The 19,511-nt window shown below is 45.7% G+C and overlaps 9 protein-coding genes across 9 annotated transcripts; 4 read left to right on the top strand and 5 right to left on the bottom strand.

Annotated features, from left to right (window-relative positions):
- Positions 1-17: 17 nt before the first annotated feature.
- N7483_005101 (uncharacterized protein) lies at positions 18-218 on the bottom strand (the record flags this gene model as incomplete). The annotated part of the gene is made up of 1 exon (XM_057088538.1): positions 18-218. The coding sequence occupies one exon, from the start codon at positions 216-218 to the stop codon at positions 18-20; it is 201 nt and encodes a 66-aa protein (XP_056948367.1).
- Positions 219-257: 39 nt separating this feature from the next.
- N7483_005100 (uncharacterized protein) lies at positions 258-736 on the top strand (the record flags this gene model as incomplete). Its single annotated transcript, XM_057088537.1, has 2 exons — positions 258-281; positions 380-736. The coding sequence occupies 2 exons, from the start codon at positions 258-260 to the stop codon at positions 734-736; spliced, it is 381 nt and encodes a 126-aa protein (XP_056948366.1).
- A 559-nt stretch (positions 737-1,295) lies between these two features.
- Positions 1,296-2,598, bottom strand: N7483_005099 (heme-dependent oxidative N-demethylase family protein; the record flags this gene model as incomplete). The annotated part of the gene is given in 5 exon segments (XM_057088536.1): positions 1,296-1,526; positions 1,577-1,640; positions 1,699-1,733; positions 1,744-2,333; positions 2,355-2,598. 5 exon segments carry the CDS (start codon positions 2,596-2,598, stop codon positions 1,296-1,298), a joined length of 1,164 nt encoding a protein of 387 aa, XP_056948365.1.
- Positions 2,599-4,051: 1,453 nt separating this feature from the next.
- N7483_005098 (uncharacterized protein) lies at positions 4,052-5,510 on the top strand (the record flags this gene model as incomplete). The annotated part of the gene is made up of 2 exons (XM_057088535.1): positions 4,052-5,210; positions 5,263-5,510. 2 exons carry the CDS (start codon positions 4,052-4,054, stop codon positions 5,508-5,510), a joined length of 1,407 nt encoding a protein of 468 aa, XP_056948364.1.
- Positions 5,511-5,739: 229 nt separating this feature from the next.
- Positions 5,740-6,283, bottom strand: N7483_005097 (uncharacterized protein; the record flags this gene model as incomplete). Its single annotated transcript, XM_057088534.1, has 2 exons — positions 5,740-5,749; positions 5,802-6,283. 2 exons carry the CDS (start codon positions 6,281-6,283, stop codon positions 5,740-5,742), a joined length of 492 nt encoding a protein of 163 aa, XP_056948363.1.
- A 489-nt stretch (positions 6,284-6,772) lies between these two features.
- On the bottom strand, positions 6,773-7,296 carry N7483_005096 (Zn(II)2Cys6 transcription factor domain-containing protein; the record flags this gene model as incomplete). The annotated part of the gene is made up of 3 exons (XM_057088533.1): positions 6,773-6,950; positions 7,016-7,187; positions 7,251-7,296. The coding sequence occupies 3 exons, from the start codon at positions 7,294-7,296 to the stop codon at positions 6,773-6,775; spliced, it is 396 nt and encodes a 131-aa protein (XP_056948362.1).
- A 408-nt stretch (positions 7,297-7,704) lies between these two features.
- Positions 7,705-9,629, bottom strand: N7483_005095 (dicarboxylic amino acid permease agtA; the record flags this gene model as incomplete). Its single annotated transcript, XM_057088532.1, has 5 exons — positions 7,705-9,019; positions 9,071-9,231; positions 9,285-9,291; positions 9,360-9,417; positions 9,467-9,629. The coding sequence occupies 5 exons, from the start codon at positions 9,627-9,629 to the stop codon at positions 7,705-7,707; spliced, it is 1,704 nt and encodes a 567-aa protein (XP_056948361.1).
- Positions 9,630-13,205: 3,576 nt separating this feature from the next.
- On the top strand, positions 13,206-14,315 carry N7483_005094 (exosome non-catalytic core subunit RRP45; the record flags this gene model as incomplete). Its single annotated transcript, XM_057088531.1, has 3 exons — positions 13,206-13,468; positions 13,527-13,646; positions 13,721-14,315. The coding sequence occupies 3 exons, from the start codon at positions 13,206-13,208 to the stop codon at positions 14,313-14,315; spliced, it is 978 nt and encodes a 325-aa protein (XP_056948360.1).
- Positions 14,316-15,066: 751 nt separating this feature from the next.
- Positions 15,067-19,255, top strand: N7483_005093 (aminophospholipid-translocating P4-type ATPase DRS2; the record flags this gene model as incomplete). Its single annotated transcript, XM_057088530.1, has 3 exons — positions 15,067-17,987; positions 18,042-18,345; positions 18,404-19,255. The coding sequence occupies 3 exons, from the start codon at positions 15,067-15,069 to the stop codon at positions 19,253-19,255; spliced, it is 4,077 nt and encodes a 1,358-aa protein (XP_056948359.1).
- Positions 19,256-19,511: the final 256 nt, after the last annotated feature.

The following is a 19,511-nucleotide window of genomic DNA, read 5'->3' as shown; positions in this document are numbered from 1 at the left end:
ACCAATTCAATGGATCATTAGGGGAATCGCTTGGCTGTGGAATCAGGATAGTCCCCCCCATCTGCAGTTGTCTTCAAGCCACGATCATGGGCAAGAGAAGCATCATTTAGGACGTATCCCTCTCTTTCCCCAATTTTTTCAAGGTCAATTCCATCATCGATCTTCCCGGGACTCAAGACACCATCCCGATGGACAATTTCAGGTTTCTCGATATCCATCACGGAAAGAAGATACTACCTCCAGGTAATTCAGAAGAGATGACAGATGACCTGCAAGCCCGAGTGAGAGATCCAAATTCCATTAAAGTCACTCCCGAGGAGCAAAATAACATCAAATAACCAACTTTTCCAAATATACCCCCTACATCTTTTAAGTAAAGCCAGATCTGCAGGACATCGGCAAAGCCCAAAAGCATCAAAGCCGAACCCCACTGGCACCATCTGACAACCGTCTTGATAATCCTTACGCCATTCGAAGAGAGTTTCGCGAACTCGTCCCTGCATCACGATTTGCCAATTCCAACCCAAGTCCCGGACTCCTGGTGGGCCTCTTCCCCGGGCCCAGCTTTACTTTAGCAATTGTGGGGGTGGGTACGAGTGATTTCATGGTTCTGATTCGTGGTTATCGAGTGTGGGGACTCCGCACGGCCCTGGGCGGATTTGTTGTCGGTGATTACTTCCCTTCCTTCTCGCTTGTCGTCGATCTCAGTTTTGGTTTGGGTACCGTGGGTGATTGAGAAGTGGGATATGGATGTGTGGGTTTAGTGCCCAGGTGGGTTAATTATGCGTGGCCGCGTTATCTTCAAGTTGTTCAAATGATCGACAATGTTGTGAGAGGATGGGGTGGCGAGACTGTGCTGGATCTTCTTTTGAAGGTATATCACTTCCTTTTCATTTGAGATTCATGCAAGGACCTATTTTTGAGTAGGACTTAGATTAGCCGGATATGGGTTGTGTGTAGATCCAAGGGACGTCATCAGCCAGTACCTGGGATGGCTGACCTGGTCCTATGTGCCTTTCCTTAGGACCTTAATTCAACTGCCAATATTCGTTACAAACCTTTCTTTATCCAAGGCTCAGTATCTCTGACAATGATACGGTGATTTTCTTTTCTGAAGTCCCATAGAGAATAAAAGTCTGGATCATCGTGAAGGTTAGGCGGTGCTGGTAGACTTATAGCCCGAAGCAACTTTCTTTTCCAAATGACCAAATATTGTGGTATAAATGAAGTAGATGATTGTAAGCTTACTACATGAAGCTTAATCTCTGGTTACTCTCAAAGACTAAATATCAATCTCAGGAGCGGAGGTATTCCTTCACGAAATCTCCCCAGACAGCAGCTCGCTTGTAGAGGTGAAAACCAGGGGAATTTCCCTCTCTTAGTCCATCAATAGCACCTACAAGACTTTCTCCAAGTCCTTCCGCCTTGATTTCCGGAATAGTGTAAAGCAAAGTTTTGAAAGAGAAGAGCAATGATTTGCTCTGAGGTAAACGATGCAGGCATTGCCTCTCAACGCGGAGACGCATCTACATCGAACACTCAGTGTGAGTCTAACAATGGATTGGGAGAAACGTACCTTATCAATGTCAAAATTCTCTTCAGGAATCTCCTCGCCCTCATATAAGTGGTTGCCAGTTGCTCTGTATAATTGATCATTTGATTGAATAGCCCACTAGAGAAGTCATTAGAAAAGCTCACACTGAATACTTCGAAGAGTCTGTCAAGTCCATGAACTGAACTTACATTTGCACGCTTCACAACTTTTCCCACCTTCAACTTCGCAAAATATCGATCCATACTCTTTTCAAGGTTTTCCTTATAGTGTGGCACCGGCTTATGGATATCCCTTAGTTTCAAGTTCAACTTTTTAGCTGTATCGAAGCCATTCGGAAAACAAGTCACAAAGCCTTTGAGTGTATAGCCATCACCATCCTCAGATGGCAGCAGGAAAAGAAAGTCATCCTCAACAAGACCACCGAGTATTTTCAATGTATCTTTTGGATCATTCGAAGGCAAAAGCTGGACCTTCTTATTTGTAGCCAAGTTATATAGATGCTCTGATCCCTTCTCACTGCATCTTAATTGAAACGTCCGAGGATACCGTGATGGGAGGTAAGTGCCGACAAGCCAGGTATAGAATTCATCGACGGCTTTCTTTACCGGCTCTTCTGCAGCAAGTACATTATCCGGGTACTGTGCCATGATCTTCTTGCGCAATGCGATGCGGTCGAGGTAATTCTTGTCGATTTCGATTAACTCGCTGACAGTACTTTCTTGAATACCTAGAATTGACATGAGCTTGTTAGTAAAGGCTCGTCTCTCTTCTATCTCTCCTGATCAGGGTCGACAGATACTCATTGTGAGGTTGTATTTCGGCTTGAAAGGCCGAATCCTGACTGGCTCCACATTTCTCCATTCGAAATTTGGCAAAGGTTCAACTGTTGGATAGCAGTCTGGCTCTGGCAATTCCTCAGAAACAGAATCCAGGTCTGCCTTTCTATGACTCTTGATGAAAAGAAATAGTAAACAAGAAAGAAAGCTGAACCAGAAAATTGTGGGTAAGGCTGGCCAGTGCAACAAAGCATGAAAGCATTCCATGGCAAAAGATGAAAGTTGGTGAATGAGAGAAAGAGAGATTCAGAAAATCCATGGATGAATGTGCAGACAGGATTGAAGGGATTATTGAGCTTATTCTCAATGAAATATCAGATGGTTGGCCTCGCGATAAGGCGGCACCACAATTATGGACAACCTCTTTTCCGACCAGACAGAATACTATTAGACCATTCAATTTTATTCTAGATCTCTTATCCTGCATGAAGTGCTCATTTTATCTTCCAATGTTGGTAATATTCTAGCTGATCTCATGTCTACCCCGCACAACCTTATCTCCAGGGCTCCAATTGCTCATTTAACCTGCCTTTTTGGGTTAGAGACCTTCAAATGTTAGTCATTCACGAATCCATGGATATCTAATAAGCAATATACTTGGTCACAATGAACTCTTTGTGCACGATATTCGGACTAAATGCGGAATAGACCATACTTCCAAGGTTTCTTAGTACTTCAGGTCGTAAAAACCATCAACATTTGAACAGTACGTACTATCAAGCTAGGTGTTCTGCTTCCAAAGACGATTCCAATACCTCGGACTTTATCAAAAGTCTTAAGCCAAAGATCTATCACGGAGTGAATATCAGCTGTCTGCCACTACTAAGATTCTTACGTGTTCCCTGAATCCAATTTTGCGGCCTTCTGGATGAGGATTCTATTGACCAGTGAGCATCTAGATGCCAAAACTGAAATATTCAATAGGCCTAAAAATAGGCAATATGGGGTGATATAGCAAAGAAACTCATTTGAGTAGCTGAAATCGATCCAGGGCTTTTGAAATCATGAGAGACCCGGAACTGTGCTGTGACTATTTCTGGATCTATCAACAGAACCTTGGAATGACGCCGATGACTCGGATTCTTAAAGAGGTTGATGGCAAACATTCGAAGGCTTCCGCCTTTCATATTGTCTTTTGTATCAGGAATTTAAGCCCATAAACCATTATGGAAGCCCCGGGATGAACATTATAGCTCAAAGCAATAGGATTTCCAAGTTTAGAATCCCTCTCAACGAGTCTTTTATTGACATGAAACGTACTTTCAAATGCCTCTGATTCTTTATTAATAGCATTACTATCAATAGCTTCAGCGAGACTTCACCAAAATCAACAAATCCTACTGGGGTAGCGCTAGGATTAAAAGTAATTATTTAACCCAAGTCGCCGCCGAGGATAGACACCTGTTGAACACTGAAGTTAATAATCAACTTGAAGTGCTACTTGAAAAACCACTGCCCACTGCAATAACTTCACAATTCTTTACTCCAAACTCTAGCATTTATAGTACGTCCAGTACAATCAAGTTGTTCAAGCAGTTTCAAGTTCCCTCTATGCACCACAGTGCTTAGTACTGATTCAAATGTTATCTAGACTCCACAGTGATAATTCACAGCCATGGCGTCCGAGCCCCCAGTCAAGCAATCTATAGCTAGATTACCAATGTATGGTCTTTGGGCGCACCAGGACTTGAATCTTATTGAGCCCGACCAAAATGCTGAGCGAATATCTGTCATAGACATTCTAGAAGATATTGAGATACAAACGGGATTCGGCCCATTAAGACCTGGGCACATGACGAAGGAGTGGGAAGAGTATATCATTGGAGTTGTTGAAGCATATCGATTTCCCGCACATTTGAATGCGAGGATCCTGGATTTCGAGACCAGAGAAAGGGCACTCGAAGGATTAAGAAAACTTTGGCGTCAATGGCGCAAAGGCCAACGGTTCAGAGGTCTCCAAAGAGATGGGTTTGATCCCAAAAATTATAGAAATATTGCAGGGACAGCGGCATACAAGAAAGTTAGGAAGTTATGGATCCTAAGTAGACAGGATAGAAATGAAGCGGTGGAAGAAGATGTAGCTGCATTCAAATTGGCCAGATTGGATCCTGAGGGTGCTGCTGCTGCTGCCGCTGCTGCTTCAGCTGCAGCTTTTGATCCAGGTTTTAATCCAGATTTTGCGCCAGCTTTCGATCATTCAGTTCCTGATCCACCTTTCGCTCCTGCTGTTCCGGCTGCTCCTCCTGTTGGATTTGATCCTGGTTATCCATATGATCCTGCTTTCATGCATGATCCTGCTAATAATGAGTTGCCAGGCATTCGCGCTAGTAGATTTGACTACAACAATGATGATTTGGTCTGGAATGCGCCTTTACTAGTTGTAGTTCCTGATCCCGATAATCCCACCGATTGCAGCCAACATGAGTTTCACAGCTGCAATCTCTCTGAGGCTTTGGCCGATGACTCGCCTCTCAATCCAGACTATCTGAAAGACGACTTTGTGAGCTTTGATGACATGTGGATAGACTGCAAGGGCCTTCAAATCTTGACCCTCGTCAATCGTCTGATTGATTTGGGAGCGATGACGACGGAAGGCAGTGTCTGGTGGAGCTTTAGACCCTCACACCAATGGAGAATGATGCTTATGAATGCGACTGATCGAACACCCATACTCACTGAAAATGGATTCCGGGAAATTGTGCGCCGTACCTATCAAGAGTTTTTTCCGTGGTATTATGGCAAGAGAAATAGAGATCGAGGTCCCACGCCAAATGGACTTCGGCCTTGTTTTACAATTTTTGTGGTACCGAACTCCCAAGGTAAGTTTATCCAATGAACAAATTCGCGTGTCGAATTTCTAACGTATGATAGAATTCCCTATATTTAATCTTCCTGGTGCACCTCCTGCAATAGGCCCTGCAGCAGGCCCTGCACAGGGGTCTGGAGATCCTCATCCAGTGGATCCTGCTTCCCCGGATGCTTTTGATGAGTTCATTACTATGCCAAGTAGTGGTAGTAGTCGAGATTCTGGGAAGCGTTTCCGGCGTGGGAATAGTAGTTCCGAAGAGAACTCTGGAAAGCGACGGAATCCTCGAAGATCTTCGAGGAACAAAAAATAAGATTGGCTCTCAGCGGTACTACTGGTATTAGTAGGGATAGATAGATTGTCTTAGGAGGGTGTTCAAGAGCGGGTGCAATGGTTTCAAGGTAGTTTCCAATTGGAAATACGGAGGCTGATGAAGGGAAAGTTGGATTTTCTTTTTTTTCTATTTTTGATTTTAGTTTCAATTAATCTTATATTATATTCTATGAAGCATACACAGCCTGCACATGTGGACCTTTTAAGATTTAATGAAGACTAAAAAAGGACTTGGTAAATAAATAAAGTATTCAATCAAGAGACGTCTCACATTATAAACCCTTCAACTTTATCAGCGAGAAATTTTGTCAAGTTTCCTCCATGTTTCCCCTGCCATATGTTATTCAGAAGCTCAATCGCATACAAGGTACTCCCAAATCCAGTAGCACTCCACAGACTATCTAGCTGTTCAATGACAAACTGCCGATCAGCCTCCAGTGAGCACTCTGTGCCAACAATAAAAAATGGCCATATTAAAATATGTCCCCCAGGAGAACTTGCGTTGAAAGTAGCCGTCTCCGCTAAGAAATGCTGCACCAGCATGAAAACATGGTCATCTGACGCATTGCAGGCTCTAGCAAGATAAACGCTTGCTGCGCCATGGATGAGACTAGCTATTTTTAATATCAGAGGGAAATTGGTTGGATTGGTTTCGAGAGACCCGTATAGGAACTCCAGGTCCTTTCGGGTGACATTCTGTAGAGTTTGGATTGCTAGGCTCTCAGAAATGAGAGGCGCAGAATACAGTGACATCCTAGTGATACAGTTAGCTTTTAATCATCAATTTTTAGATGAGCGGGATGGGATAGACACAGACTTTCGAATTTGTTGAATGAGAAACTTTCCGAGAGAGCTTTTTTCAATGATGACTTCGCCTCCCTGTGACTCAACAAAACTTTGTATCATTCTGAGAAGGATCTGGAAGTCTCTCGTTCGAGCGGTAACCATTTCTTGTATTAAGAGGAGGACCATAGTAGATAGACTAGAGTATATGAGGGTGTCGTCTAGATGTCCGTCGTGTATTTGTTGTGTAAGACCTTTGATCGCAGCCATATGATAATTCGTCGCGTCCTTCTTCCATTCTGCATGTTGAATGGCAAGGTGAGACGTGGATGCCGCGAGTATTGAATTTCTCACCATGACATCGTGCTCTGATATGGGTAATATGAGGTCATTGTAGCCATTGAAGAGGGTATTGATAGCGATCATGGCTGGTGCAACATTTTGTGAGACTGCCTAGTGTTAGAAAAATCCAAGCATCAAAATGGATGGTCTCATACAGTAGTTCAGTAGAAACCGAGATCTCCGATCCAAGTGGTCCAGAATCGCTGAAGGTAAGACAGTTGACATTGATAAAGCATCTTCATACTGGGGCTCCTCTTGCGCAGTCGGTTCGCCATAAGTGGAAGTTAGATCAGGACTGCATGAATGGATCGATGTCAGCATGTCAGCACTATGTATAGTCTTCAAAAATGAAGATTATACCTGGAATTTTTAACTGGGATCTTTTCCCCCGCCAAATTACCCCTTGATGCGACTCCATTATTGAAGCGATAGCGGATCCCCAGACCGGAACACTGAAGACCCTTCTTGACGCATTTTTGACACGGGGTCCCCTGATCACAATTTATTCGCCTCTGAGAGCAGTTGTGACATCCTATAGAAAGTTTGGGTTACGAAAATTGCGATAAATGAATTAGTAATCGTGTTTGATTTGTACCTTTGACTCTTCTTGGCTTTCTCCTTGCGTTGGGCTCATCTGCCATGGAATGGCCCGTTTTGGCGCTTGGATTCACCTCCACCCTTGGACTCTTATATGACTTCAGATAAGGAATTGTAAGTAGTTAATATGTGTTGCTCGTAAGCTAGGAGATGGGAAGGAAATATCAGATGCTCGTTTTGGACTGAGTGAGTTCCAACTTCTAAGTGAGGGGTTATAGAGCCGCAATGCGGGGGCTGGTGCTATCAAGCCACTTTGGAACCTTGAACCGGAGTAGAAACTCGTCCCGTGTCGCAAAATAGGAGAGGTTTAAGATTATTTCAAAGATTAGGTTCAAGGAGTAACATTAGGCAAAACTAAAAGGTAAGTTCTTGAACTAGGTAAAAACCACATGTGCTGCGTGCATGCATAGACGACAGCTTCCAAGGCTGTCTATCGCCCAACAAAAATTAAGCTAGAAAAGCCACGACACAAACTTTCGATAAAACCAGTGAGCCTGAACATGCTTCTCAGCTTCAGCCTCCTTTCGAGCAACAAAAGCAGCTTCCTCGCGGTCAATTTCGTCCTTTCCAGTCCACAAATCAGCCTCCTCGGGCTTGACGCCCTTGCAGCCAGTCACGATCTTGTACCCGAAGATCAAGATCAGATACAGAGGAATGCCGAGGTAAGCTGTGATGAAGTTCTTGTAGTCGAAATTGCCCCATTTCTTGTTATGAGTGAAAACATCGTAGTTCTTCGTGAATGCAATAAGAATGCAAAATGCCAAAGCACCATAGGAGCCTGCCACGCCTAGAGGGGCGACATATGCCATACTTTCAACGGGTACATTTTGTGCCTTTCGGGCTCGGACAAAGTAAATGTGAGTGACGAGGATTGAGATCCAAGTCAAAAGGCCGAAGATCGTGACTAGGTTGACAAAGTACTTGAAGATGGTATTTGCGTCGCTGGAGACGTTCATGTAGGCAAGCAGCGCAAAAGCCGAGGAAATTCCCAGGGCAAAGACGGGGACACCGCGACGGTCAGTTCTTGCGAATATCTTTGGCGCTTTTCCCTCGCGAGCCAAGCCATAGATCGTGCGAGTGGCGATGTACAGGTCGGAGTTCGCAGCTGAAAAGACGAAGAGGAGGATACACGCATTCAGAATGTGAGATAGCACGGGAATCCCAGACAGTTCGATAGCGACGACAAAGGGTGAAGCTGCAGCTGAGCTGTTGGCGCCCACGGCAAATGCGAGCTTCTTGTCGTTGTATGGAACCAAGGTACCGACGAGAAGAACCGAAAGGACGTAGAATACGAGGATTCGCCAGAACGTCAGTTTGATTGCACGGGGGATTGTTCGCCGAGGATTCTGCGCTTCACCCACAGTCACACCAACAAGCTCTGTTCCGAGGTAGGCAAATGTAGCAGTGACCATGGTGGACCAGAAAGCGAAGAATCGCCCTGCATCTCCTTTTTCGATGTATGTGTTGAATGCTCCTGGGTTCTTCCAGTACCGAAAGCCTTTGCGATCATGATCCGGGCCTCCACCCAGCATGAGAATGAAGGAAAGAAGAATGATACCAAGGATCACAATGACCTTGAAGGAGGATAGCCAGAACTCGAATTCGCCAAAGAAACGCACTCCAAAATAGTTTATGCAGACGATCAAGATCAGGAAGATAGTGATCCATACTCCGGCATTGACTTTTTCAGTAGGAATCCAGTAAGATATGACCAGGGAGCCAGCAGTCAATTGGTTTGGGGACAGGATTATGTACTTGAACCAGTATCTAAAAAGTCCGTCAGTGGTCAATCTCTTAGGCCAAGTCTGTAATACATACGTCCAACCTAGCGTGAATCCGAGCGCCGGGTCACAGAATCGCACGGCATAACCTGTGAAACCTGATGGGAGGGGTAACCATGCGGCCATTTCTCCGAGGGCACACATTACCAAGTACACAATGAATCCAACCCAGGCGTAGGCAATGAGTATGGAAGCGGGCTATCAAGGTTAGAACTCGGACATCAAGTAGGGAACTACCATCGGATACATACCCCGGCCCTGGAAGGAGAAAGTAGATAAAGTTAGCATATTCGTCTTTTGCACACAGATAGCATTTGGGCACCTACTTTGCAAGTGCCTCGCCCGTTCCAATAATCAAACCAGTTCCAATTGCACCGCCAATGGCTATACACTGTCAGTTCTTCACCTATTCCTCTGTTCGGGTAGTTCTCACCAATCATTGTGATGTGTCGAGCCTTCAAGGCTCTGTGGAGATCAACATGGGTTGGATCAGAAAGACCACCTTCCTCTGCGGTAGCCACATCTTCCTTGCTAACTTCAGTCTTCAGGGGGTCTCCTGAATCAAAAATCTGGGGCTTGATCTCCGATGCTTCCATGATTGCTCAGCACAACATCAAGATGGAAGAAGAGGAAAGACTCGAGAAATAATATGAGGTAGAGATGGCTGGTAGTGAGGCAGCGATGGATGATAATGAAGGCACCGGCGCCCAGGTGGTATTTTCAGGTATGCCAGATATCAAGGTATGTGATCTCTTTATCCTAGGCTTCAATATTAACCCTGTACTGACCTTAAGAAGCTGGGTGAGGGGCTGGGGTGAGATAGTAAAAGGAAGAAGGACTGTGAACACGTTGAGGATGGAACAAACTGCACGTTAGAAACGCGCACCACAAGTTACAGACAAGTCCAAATTTTCTGCATGTCAGAAAAGATAAGAACAAATGTCATTCGCAGAATTTAAATTTCATTTAATCATTCATCCAGATAAGCTAAGTGGAGAGCCAAGGCATTTTCTCTGAAATGCGGAGTAGATAGGATGACAGATGGAACAGCGTTACGGTGCCTAACCAAGCCAAGAGATTTATGGCTTCAATTCTGGATAAGTTTCTTGGAATTCGTTTTAGCTGGTCATTTTCTCATAGTATATGCAGTCAGCTGTACTAAGCCCCAAGGCTGTGTTGTATCACCTATGCATACCCGTCAACATCTATACAAACATGAAGTGATCCTACTACCAGTACTTACTGCATATGTGTAGACAGTCACGGTGTTCCCCAGAACTTCACCCTTATCAGTGCAGATTTCTTTCAAATGTGAATAATAAGATATGTCATTTGGTCCTTGTTAGGGAAGCGCCCAGACGCCAAGGTCTTGGAGGACAAAGACTATTCCCATTTGAACTTGCGGGGAGCAGTGATGCGGCTCGCTTTGCATCGGAGGTCAAAACTCAAGATGTTATATCTCCGAGATTGGGGTCTCATGTCGATCTTGTCTCTGGTAAAGAGGCTGTCAAAAGCAGGGCGTTATAGTTCGGCTGTTGCCCCAGATGTTGACACAGCATCTATACACTGCCCCTTCCAAGGTCAGCATCACATACTCAATAGGTAATGCCCAGTCAGCCTCACCCAATGTAGGCGATCATATCGCAAAGTGATTATTTCTTTTTTTTCCTTCTTTGCTTGTAACTTGAACTCTGTGAACCGGAGTTCAGGAAGTAGTAGGAACCTTGGGCAGTGGCTTGGCGGCCCGTTTGCGCCAAGATCTCCCGTGTTTATTGGAGCGGGACCTCGGAGTCTTGATAGTCTCAGGCTGTAATGCCAGGTGCTGCTCTGACATCTTGGAGGGGGCTGTATAAGTCAGGTTTTGTTGAAATTCCCAGCAATTTGGAAACCATCATTCAAAAGTTTGAATAGTAGTAGCACTAGTAGGTACTAGGCAATGGGGTCTTATCTGGTATATATTTTAGCTGAACATTGGAAGGCATTTGAGTTCAAGTTATATTACTGTTAGTGCTATGGTTTAATATCAAAAATTGAACAATTCCAGTAGATTTGGATCACAGTTTGTTTAAGTGAGCAAAGAAATTTGATTTACAAAAAATAGAAAATAAAAAAAGAGAAAATTGGGGAGTCAGTGAAGGAGAAAATGAAAGTAAGTGAGGTAACTAGTTTTAGTTAACGTATTCGGTAAGCGAGCTGGACATGTACGTAAGCGAGCTGGCCACCCAACTTAATTTATTAATTTGAAATATATTTTTCTCAACCAACGCGCTTTTAAATTAATCAAACTAGCTATTTTCTCTGTCTGGGCATGTTTCTCTTCTATGTCCTGGCTGCCTGCATATTCCACATCCTCGCTGGCCCCGCGTACGTGGCTGTAAACCCTCTGAAACCTGCTCACGATAGCTATTGATTCGTGCTACTTGGGCCTCGAATGGCTCTGAACGTAGCTCACGAACCTCTTGAACTGAGAGATCCCCTTCGTGGGCTATCTGTCTAGTTGATCGAGTTCGTTTTTGCTTTTGTTTCTCGTTGGCAGCGCGTAATTCGCTGTTTTCCTTTCTTAAGATTGCAGCGCCTTGTAACGCGAGTTGACAGCCTTTAACAAGTTGGTTCATCGCACGATCTGACGGGCTGGGGGGGACTTTGAGATCCTGTATGAAGTAAAGCTTTAATTGATGAAGCTTGTCGACGTAGTTGTTTTTCGGTAAACGGGGTTTTTGGTGTGAAGTTCTGGCTTGAATCGCTATCATGGCTTGGTGGAGGTGTTGGTGTATGAAGACAAACATTGAGCTTTGATAGAACCCGATTGGGACAAAAAGGTATTAAACCAGCAGCTGCGAAGCTATTTTTAATAGTCTCCGATTTAAATGTCTCAATTCGGGCAAGGGGATATGCTTCAAGGAAATCAAGTTTATCGATATGGTTGATCCCAAGCCGTATTTTCATTTCAACCATCCGACTGTATGAGCATTTTGATACCTCAAAACAACCAATATTGAGTGGCTGTAAAAGGTGTGATGAATATGCAGGTATGCAAATTGGTATGATGTTGTTGTTTTCACAAATTTTATCAAACTTTGGTGTTAAATGACTTCCATAGCCATCAAGAATTAAAAGTCGATATTGGCCTTTTGACCGTGAAAAAGTTGATGGAATAAAGAGATTTTGAAGCCAACGAATACCAATTTCATCAGATGTCCAGCCATTTGGACTTACTTCAAATTGCCAGTTATCTGGGAGATTATCGAACCAAGACTCAAGAAAAACTTTGCCTTTAAAAATCACACATGGCGGTAGCACCCATCCAGAAGCATTTATACATTCAATTGTAGTCACCCACTCGCGATTTCCAGGTTGTAAAAGCAATCGTCGACCATAGTATTCAGATCTTGTAACAATTTTTGCGGTCGCTGTTAATCCCATCGCAAAACCAGTCTCATCAAAGTTGTAAATATCATCAGGGTCGATGCCGTATTGGAGTATAGTTTTTTGAACAAGATTAAACCATTCACTGATGATTTTTGGATCTTCGCACTTCGCACGTTCGTAATTATAACGTCTCGAGCACCGGTTCGATAGTTCGGGATGCCTTTTTACAAAATTATAAACCCATTTTTCGCCGACTGTTTGAGCTGGGGTAATTCCACGGGCCTCGAGAAGAAGATTCGCAGTTTCTCGTACAGTAGTCGGCCGGGGCGCTGCTCCACGATCATCAAGCGAGAGGATCCATTTTTGAAGCGTTTCCTCTTCGGTTTCTGTCAATTTATGCGAGTTGGCGCGTGTATTCGCGCGGTTTTGAACACCACGGAGACGGGTAGAGAGGGTTGATTTCGGCACATTAAACCGACGTGCTGCTTCACGAATCGAGATAATTTCTTGATTTTTTATAGCTTGTATAGCTAACAAAATCCTACCCTCCTGCTCAGCTGAATTTCGTGAGGTTTGGGAGCGAATTGGTGGCATAGTAGGGGGGTTGAATTGACTAAGTGCTAATACATGGACGCGTTTTGGGTGGGGTGGCCAGCTCGCTTACATGTCCAGCTCGCTTACCGAATACGTTAAATGTGAATTACATGCCGGAATTTCCAGGCACCAGTGAGTTTAAATACTTCTCTCACCGCCTTCCTGACTTGAATGTTCCCTCCACACCGCTTCACTCACCGCCCGCTACCATGGCAGAAATGCGTTTTTTGTCGCGGCTCTGCCGCAAACCAAAGGTAGCTAAAGCTGCCCCCGCTGAACATACTCTCCCTTCCTTTGGCACCGGTCAAAAGATGTCAAAGGAAACTCTGGCCGCCATCGAACATGAGTTCATTCTCAGTGGTCTGCGCCAAGGCTATCGCCATGATGGCCGAGGTGACCATGACTACCGAGAGCTGAAAGTCTCCTTCGGCGAAGACTACGGACATGTAAATCTTCAGCTGGGAAAAACCAAGTACGTCCTACCTAGATATGAGCAAAGCAAATTTCAGGGTCTAACAAAAGTTCTCCAGCGTGATTGTCCGGATGTCAGCCACTGTTGGCAAGCCTCACCAAGATCGCCCTTTCGATGGTACCTTCAATATCCATATGGAATTGACTCCCATGGGCAGTCCCGGTTGGGAAAGTGGCCGGTAAGGATTCATCTCCTGACTCTGACTCTGATGAAGCCTTGCTAACATAAGCTCTCTCTCTCTCTCTCTCAAAGCCCCAGCGAATTTGAATCTCAGGTTGTCCATGTCCTTGACCGAGTCGTCCGTCATTCCAACGCTCTCGATACAGAATCGCTGTGCATTGTTAAGGGTGTCAGCTGCTGGAACATTACTGCGTATGTTCATGTTGTTGATTACGATGGCAACCTGACCGACGCTGCCTGCATGGCAATCATGACTGCCTTACAGCACTTCCGCCGTCCCGATTCCGAGTCGCGTGGTGGCGAAGCCATCATCTACAGACTTGAGGAACGAGTCCCAGTCCCTCTGAACATCACCCGCCAGCCTCTCTGCGTCTCCGTTCTCTTCTTCAACGATGTCAAGAACCATATTATTGATCCCACCTACAAGGAAGAGCTGGCCGCCGATGGAGAGTTTGTGATTGCCATGGATGACAGTGGTCTTTTGTGCTTTTACGAAAAGATGGCAGGCGTCGCTTCCAACCCAATGTCAACCCTTAACATGATCCAAGTCGCTGCTGAGAGAATCAAAGAGCACAATGCTAATTTGCAGACGGCACTGAAGGCCGATCTCGCCCAGCGTGCAGAGCTTGGTATGACCAATGCGGCCAAGGCAGCGAATGACCGCTGATTCAACGAGTCTTCCTTCAACTCCAAGGGCTTTTCAACCCAAATCTTCCCGGCTCATTCTCCTTTACTCCACTTTTTTTTATCGCTATCTTTACTTTCAAGCCCTCTGGTGTTTTTATAGGGGTCTCTGTACATAATTTACACTTAGGATCATTTGATCCAAAATTCCTGGACGGGTTTCCAGTTTGACTTAGGTCTTATCAAAATCAATATTCTTACTCATCTACGGTTCTCTTCCAATGGTTCCTTCTCGTCCGTCGATCATCATTTCACTATTTAAGATGTTGGCTGCAGGTGTCAATCTATGCCCGACTGCGGAGATGCCAAGCAACCACCTCTTGATAGAGCGCATATGAGTTGATGTCTATTGACCTTAGTAGAATTAATCCTATGGAGTCCAATTGGAAATATTTTGATTGATCTTCACCCTAAAAAGACCATTATGATCTCCGCCGAATTAGAGTTGGGGTCTTTTACCGCCCGAGAAAAAGCGGGACGATCACAACAGCTTTAGTTACTTGCTGCCTTCGCTAAGCCACCTCATTCTTGACTCGTCTTTTTTTCTCTCTCACTCAACTCACCACCGTGTCGCTTTGAGTCTGTTTGCCGTAAATATTGAACCTTTGAGGTATCCTCTGATAGATCCCGTTGTGACGCTTCTCTTTGTCTTCGATCTCCGTCGGTTCCGATCTATGCCTCAGGGGCACTACCATTGCTCTCAGTGAGGGTATTAGCTTCCCCTCCGCGGCATCATGGCCGGTAGGCCTCCCGGATCGCATCCAGCGGCTGGCCACGATGATGACTTGCTCCTGGACTCTGGTCCAACGTATAACTCCGGCCAGCCCCCACCCGTGAACGACGAGCATCTACTTGAACAATACAACATTGACGACTCCGACCAGCCCTACGCAGCACAATCTCGCCCTTCCATATCCTATGATAGTTTTGTCGGCAGTCGCGCGCAGCAGGCTGGAGCCCATCAAAATGTCGCTTCTGGCCCGGCGCATGCCGCCAATCCTGGAGTTTACATGAACGATCCTTATGCCGACAATTCCCACAGCCGAACCTATTCCCAGACCTCCGGCCTTGATAACTACCAACGGTACTCCTTTGACGAACTTGAAGATTCCCATTCCGGCTATTATGATCTCGATGCGGACGAAGACAGGATCTCCAGCGCGCATCATGTACGAAAAGCGAACGAGCGGAACAGTATCATGGGGTTGGGAGGTGGAATTATGGGCAAGGCGAAATACATGTTTGGGATGGGGCCACAGTACTCCGAAATGGACCTTCCATTAACGGAGGCTGGAGCCAGAAGAGCCGCAGTCGAAAGCTCTAGTGGAGCGGCAGCTGTACCCAAGACAAAGAAGAAGTTCAGCGCATCCGATCTCACATCCATATTTGGACGACGAAAGGTTGACCCCGCAAGCCTGTGTCCTCGTATCATCCAAGTCAACAACCCTCCTGCGAACGCCGTGCACAAATTCATCAGCAACCACGTATCGACTGCGAAATACAACGTGATCACCTTTATTCCCAAATTCCTCTTCGAGCAATTCTCCAAATACGCCAACCTTTTCTTCTTGCTCACAGCTGTTCTCCAACAAATTCCCAATGTTTCTCCGACGAGCAAATACACCACTATTGTCCCGTTGGTTATCGTGTTAACGGTATCCGCGATCAAGGAATTAGTCGAAGATTACAAGCGCCGAATGTCAGATCGAGGATTGAATTATTCCAAGACGCAGGTTCTTCGAGGTTCTTCTTTCCATGAAGCAAAATGGGTGGACGTGGTAGTCGGTGACATTGTTCGAGTCGAGTCGGAGCAGCCATTTCCCGCTGATTTGGTTCTCATGGCTTCGTCCGAACCCGAGGGTTTATGTTACATTGAGACAGCCAATTTGGATGGCGAGACCAATTTGAAGATCAAGCAGGCTATCCCCGAAACTGCTCATCTTGTGAGCCCCAGCGATTTGGGTCGCCTGGGTGGCCGAGTCCGATCCGAACAACCGAACAGCAGTCTGTACACTTACGAGGCCACGTTGACGATGAACGCGGGAGGTGGTGAGAAAGAATTGTCTCTTGCTCCCGACCAGTTGCTTCTTCGTGGCGCAACTCTGCGTAATACTCCCTGGATTCATGGTATTGTTGTTTTCACCGGACATGAGACCAAATTGATGCGAAATGCTACAGCAACTCCGATCAAGCGTACAGCCGTCGAGCGCCAGGTCAATATTCAGATTCTTATGCTGGTGGGCATCCTCGTTGCTCTCAGTGTTGTCAGTTCGGTCGGCGACTTGGTTATCCGTAAAACCAAATCCTCGTCACTCGTCTACCTTGATTATGGAGATGTCAATCTGGTCAAGCAGTTCTTCATGGATATCTTCACATACTGGGTGCTTTACTCTAACTTGGTCCCAATCTCCCTCTTTGTCACCATTGAAATCGTCAAGTACTTCCAGGCCTATCTGATCAATTCTGATTTGGACATCTATCACCCAGAGACCGATACTCCTGCGACATGTCGTACATCGTCTCTGGTCGAAGAACTTGGGCAGATTGAGTATATTTTCTCGGACAAGACTGGAACATTGACTTGCAATCAAATGGAGTTCAAGCAATGTTCTATTGGTGGCATTCAATACGGAGACGACGTTTCCGAAGACCGGCGTGTGACATCTGCTGAGGATGCTGAGTATGGTGTTTACGACTTGAAGACCCTTCGCCAGAACTTACAATCGCACCCTACTCAAGCTCTCATCCAGCAATTCCTCACTCTACTGGCTACCTGCCACACAGTCATTCCCGAACGCAATGGATCTGATCCAAATGAAATCAAGTACCAGGCAGCCTCCCCCGACGAGGGTGCTCTGGTGGACGGCGCTGCTTCTTTAGGATACCGCTTCACAAACCGCAAACCTCGATCTGTTCTGTTTGAAGCTGGCGGTCAAGAATTTGAGTATGAGCTGCTGGCTGTCTGCGAGTTTAATTCGACGCGAAAGAGAATGTCGACGATTTTCCGCTGCCCAGATGGCAAAGTTCGCATCTACTGTAAGGGTGCCGATACAGTAATTCTTGAGCGTCTTCATCCAGACAACCCTACCGTGGAGGCAACTCTGCAGCATCTTGAAGAGTATGCTTCCGATGGTCTCCGTACTCTCTGTCTTGCGATGCGGGAGGTTCCCGATGATGAATTCCATCGATGGTGGCAAATTTTCGATAAGGCTGCTACTACTGTCGGCGGTAACCGTGCTGAAGAACTGGACAAGGCGGCTGAGTTGATTGAAAAGGATTTCTATCTCCTTGGTGCCACCGCTATCGAAGATCGACTGCAGGATGGTGTGCCGGATACTATCCACACGCTTCAGACTGCAGGAATCAAGATCTGGGTCTTGACTGGTGACCGTCAAGAGACCGCTATCAATATTGGCATGTCTTGTAAACTGATCTCTGAGGATATGACTCTTCTGATCATTAACGAGGAGTCAGCGGAAGCCACACGCGCCAACTTACAATCGAAGTTGGACGCTGTCAAGAGTCAAGCGAATTCTGGCGATATTGAGACTCTGGCCTTGGTCATTGACGGCAAGTCCTTGACTTTCGCACTGGAGAAAGACATGGAAAGGTTGTTCCTGGATCTTGCTGTGGTATGCAAGGCAGTGGTTTGTTGGTAAGTGCAGCTGAAATCCCGATGTAAGCAAATTAACTAATGAGTATTTTTTAGCCGTGTCTCTCCCTTGCAGAAGGCTTTGGTCGTCAAGCTTGTTAAACGCCACCTCAAATCTCTCCTTTTGGCTATCGGTGATGGTGCGAACGATGTATCCATGATTCAAGCAGCTCACGTCGGTGTTGGTATTAGCGGTATGGAAGGTCTCCAAGCTGCTCGATCTGCCGATGTGGCAATTGCTCAGTTCCGATTCCTCCGAAAACTGTTGTTGGTTCACGGAGCATGGAGTTATTCTCGCATCAGTCGTGTCATCTTGTACTCTTTCTATAAGAACATTACACTGTACATGACACAGTTCTGGGTAAGTTTTGACGTTGTTCCTCATTTATATCGACCACAACATTCTAACACCTCCCTAGTATTCCTTCCAAAACGCCTTCTCTGGAGAAGTCATTTACGAATCATGGACCCTTTCATACTACAACGTGCTTTTTACCGTTCTGCCTCCCTTCGCCATGGGTATTTTTGACCAGTACATTTCCGCACGACTTTTGGATCGATACCCCCAATTGTACCAAATGGGCCAGAAAGGACTCTTCTTCAAGAAACATAGTTTCTGGGCTTGGGTTCTCAACGGGTTCTTCCACTCCCTCCTTCTGTACATTGCATCGGAGTTGATCTTCCTTTGGGATCTACCCATGTTTGACGGTCACACGGCCGGTCACTGGGTTTGGGGCGAGGCACTATACACTGCTGTGCTGGGCACCGTACTCGGCAAGGCAGCTTTGATTTCCAACATCTGGACGAAATACACATTCATCGCGATTCCCGGATCCATGCTGCTATGGCTTATTTTCCTTCCAGCTTACGGTTACGCAGCGCCCGCTCTCAACTTCTCCGTTGAATACTACGGAACAATCCCCGTCCTCTTCAAGTCACCCATCTTCTACCTCATGGCATTTGCCTTGCCCGCACTGTGTCTTCTGCGTGACTTTGCTTGGAAGTATGCTAAGCGCATGTACTACCCACAGCATTATCATCACGTCCAGGAGATCCAAAAGTACAATGTCCAGGACTACCGACCCCGGATGGAGCAGTTCCAAAAGGCTATTCGGAAAGTCCGACAGGTACAACGCATGCGCAAGCAGCGTGGATACGCCTTTTCACAAGCTGATGATGGCGGTCAAATGCGTGTTTTGAATGCTTATGATACTACCCAGGGCCGTGGACGGTATGGTGAGATGGCCAGTTCAAGAACTCCGGCGTTATGATCGATATGGCATTTGCTTTTGCTGCATTATGTTCCTTGTCATGGTTTATGCATGATTGCCAATTGATTGGTGGCGCTGTATCTTTTGTATTTTTTTTCCTATCCTGATTTCTCTCTGCTCTTCTTCCTCTGGCTTGGATCAATAGCCGGGCTATTGTGTTCGAGGAGGCTTGTGATATACTACTTTTGTTGATGATGTGTTTTTAGCTTTGACTATTTCAATTGGACATTGAGGTAAATTTCAATATTAAGATTAT

This window comes from Penicillium malachiteum (assembly GCF_028827825.1).
Source record: "Penicillium malachiteum strain IBT 17515 chromosome Unknown utg000002l:1.0-8849297.0:1.0-8852440.0, whole genome shotgun sequence".
In the NCBI taxonomy this organism is placed as follows: domain Eukaryota; kingdom Fungi; phylum Ascomycota; class Eurotiomycetes; order Eurotiales; family Aspergillaceae; genus Penicillium; species Penicillium malachiteum.
This window is presented reverse-complemented; position numbering and strand designations above follow the sequence as displayed.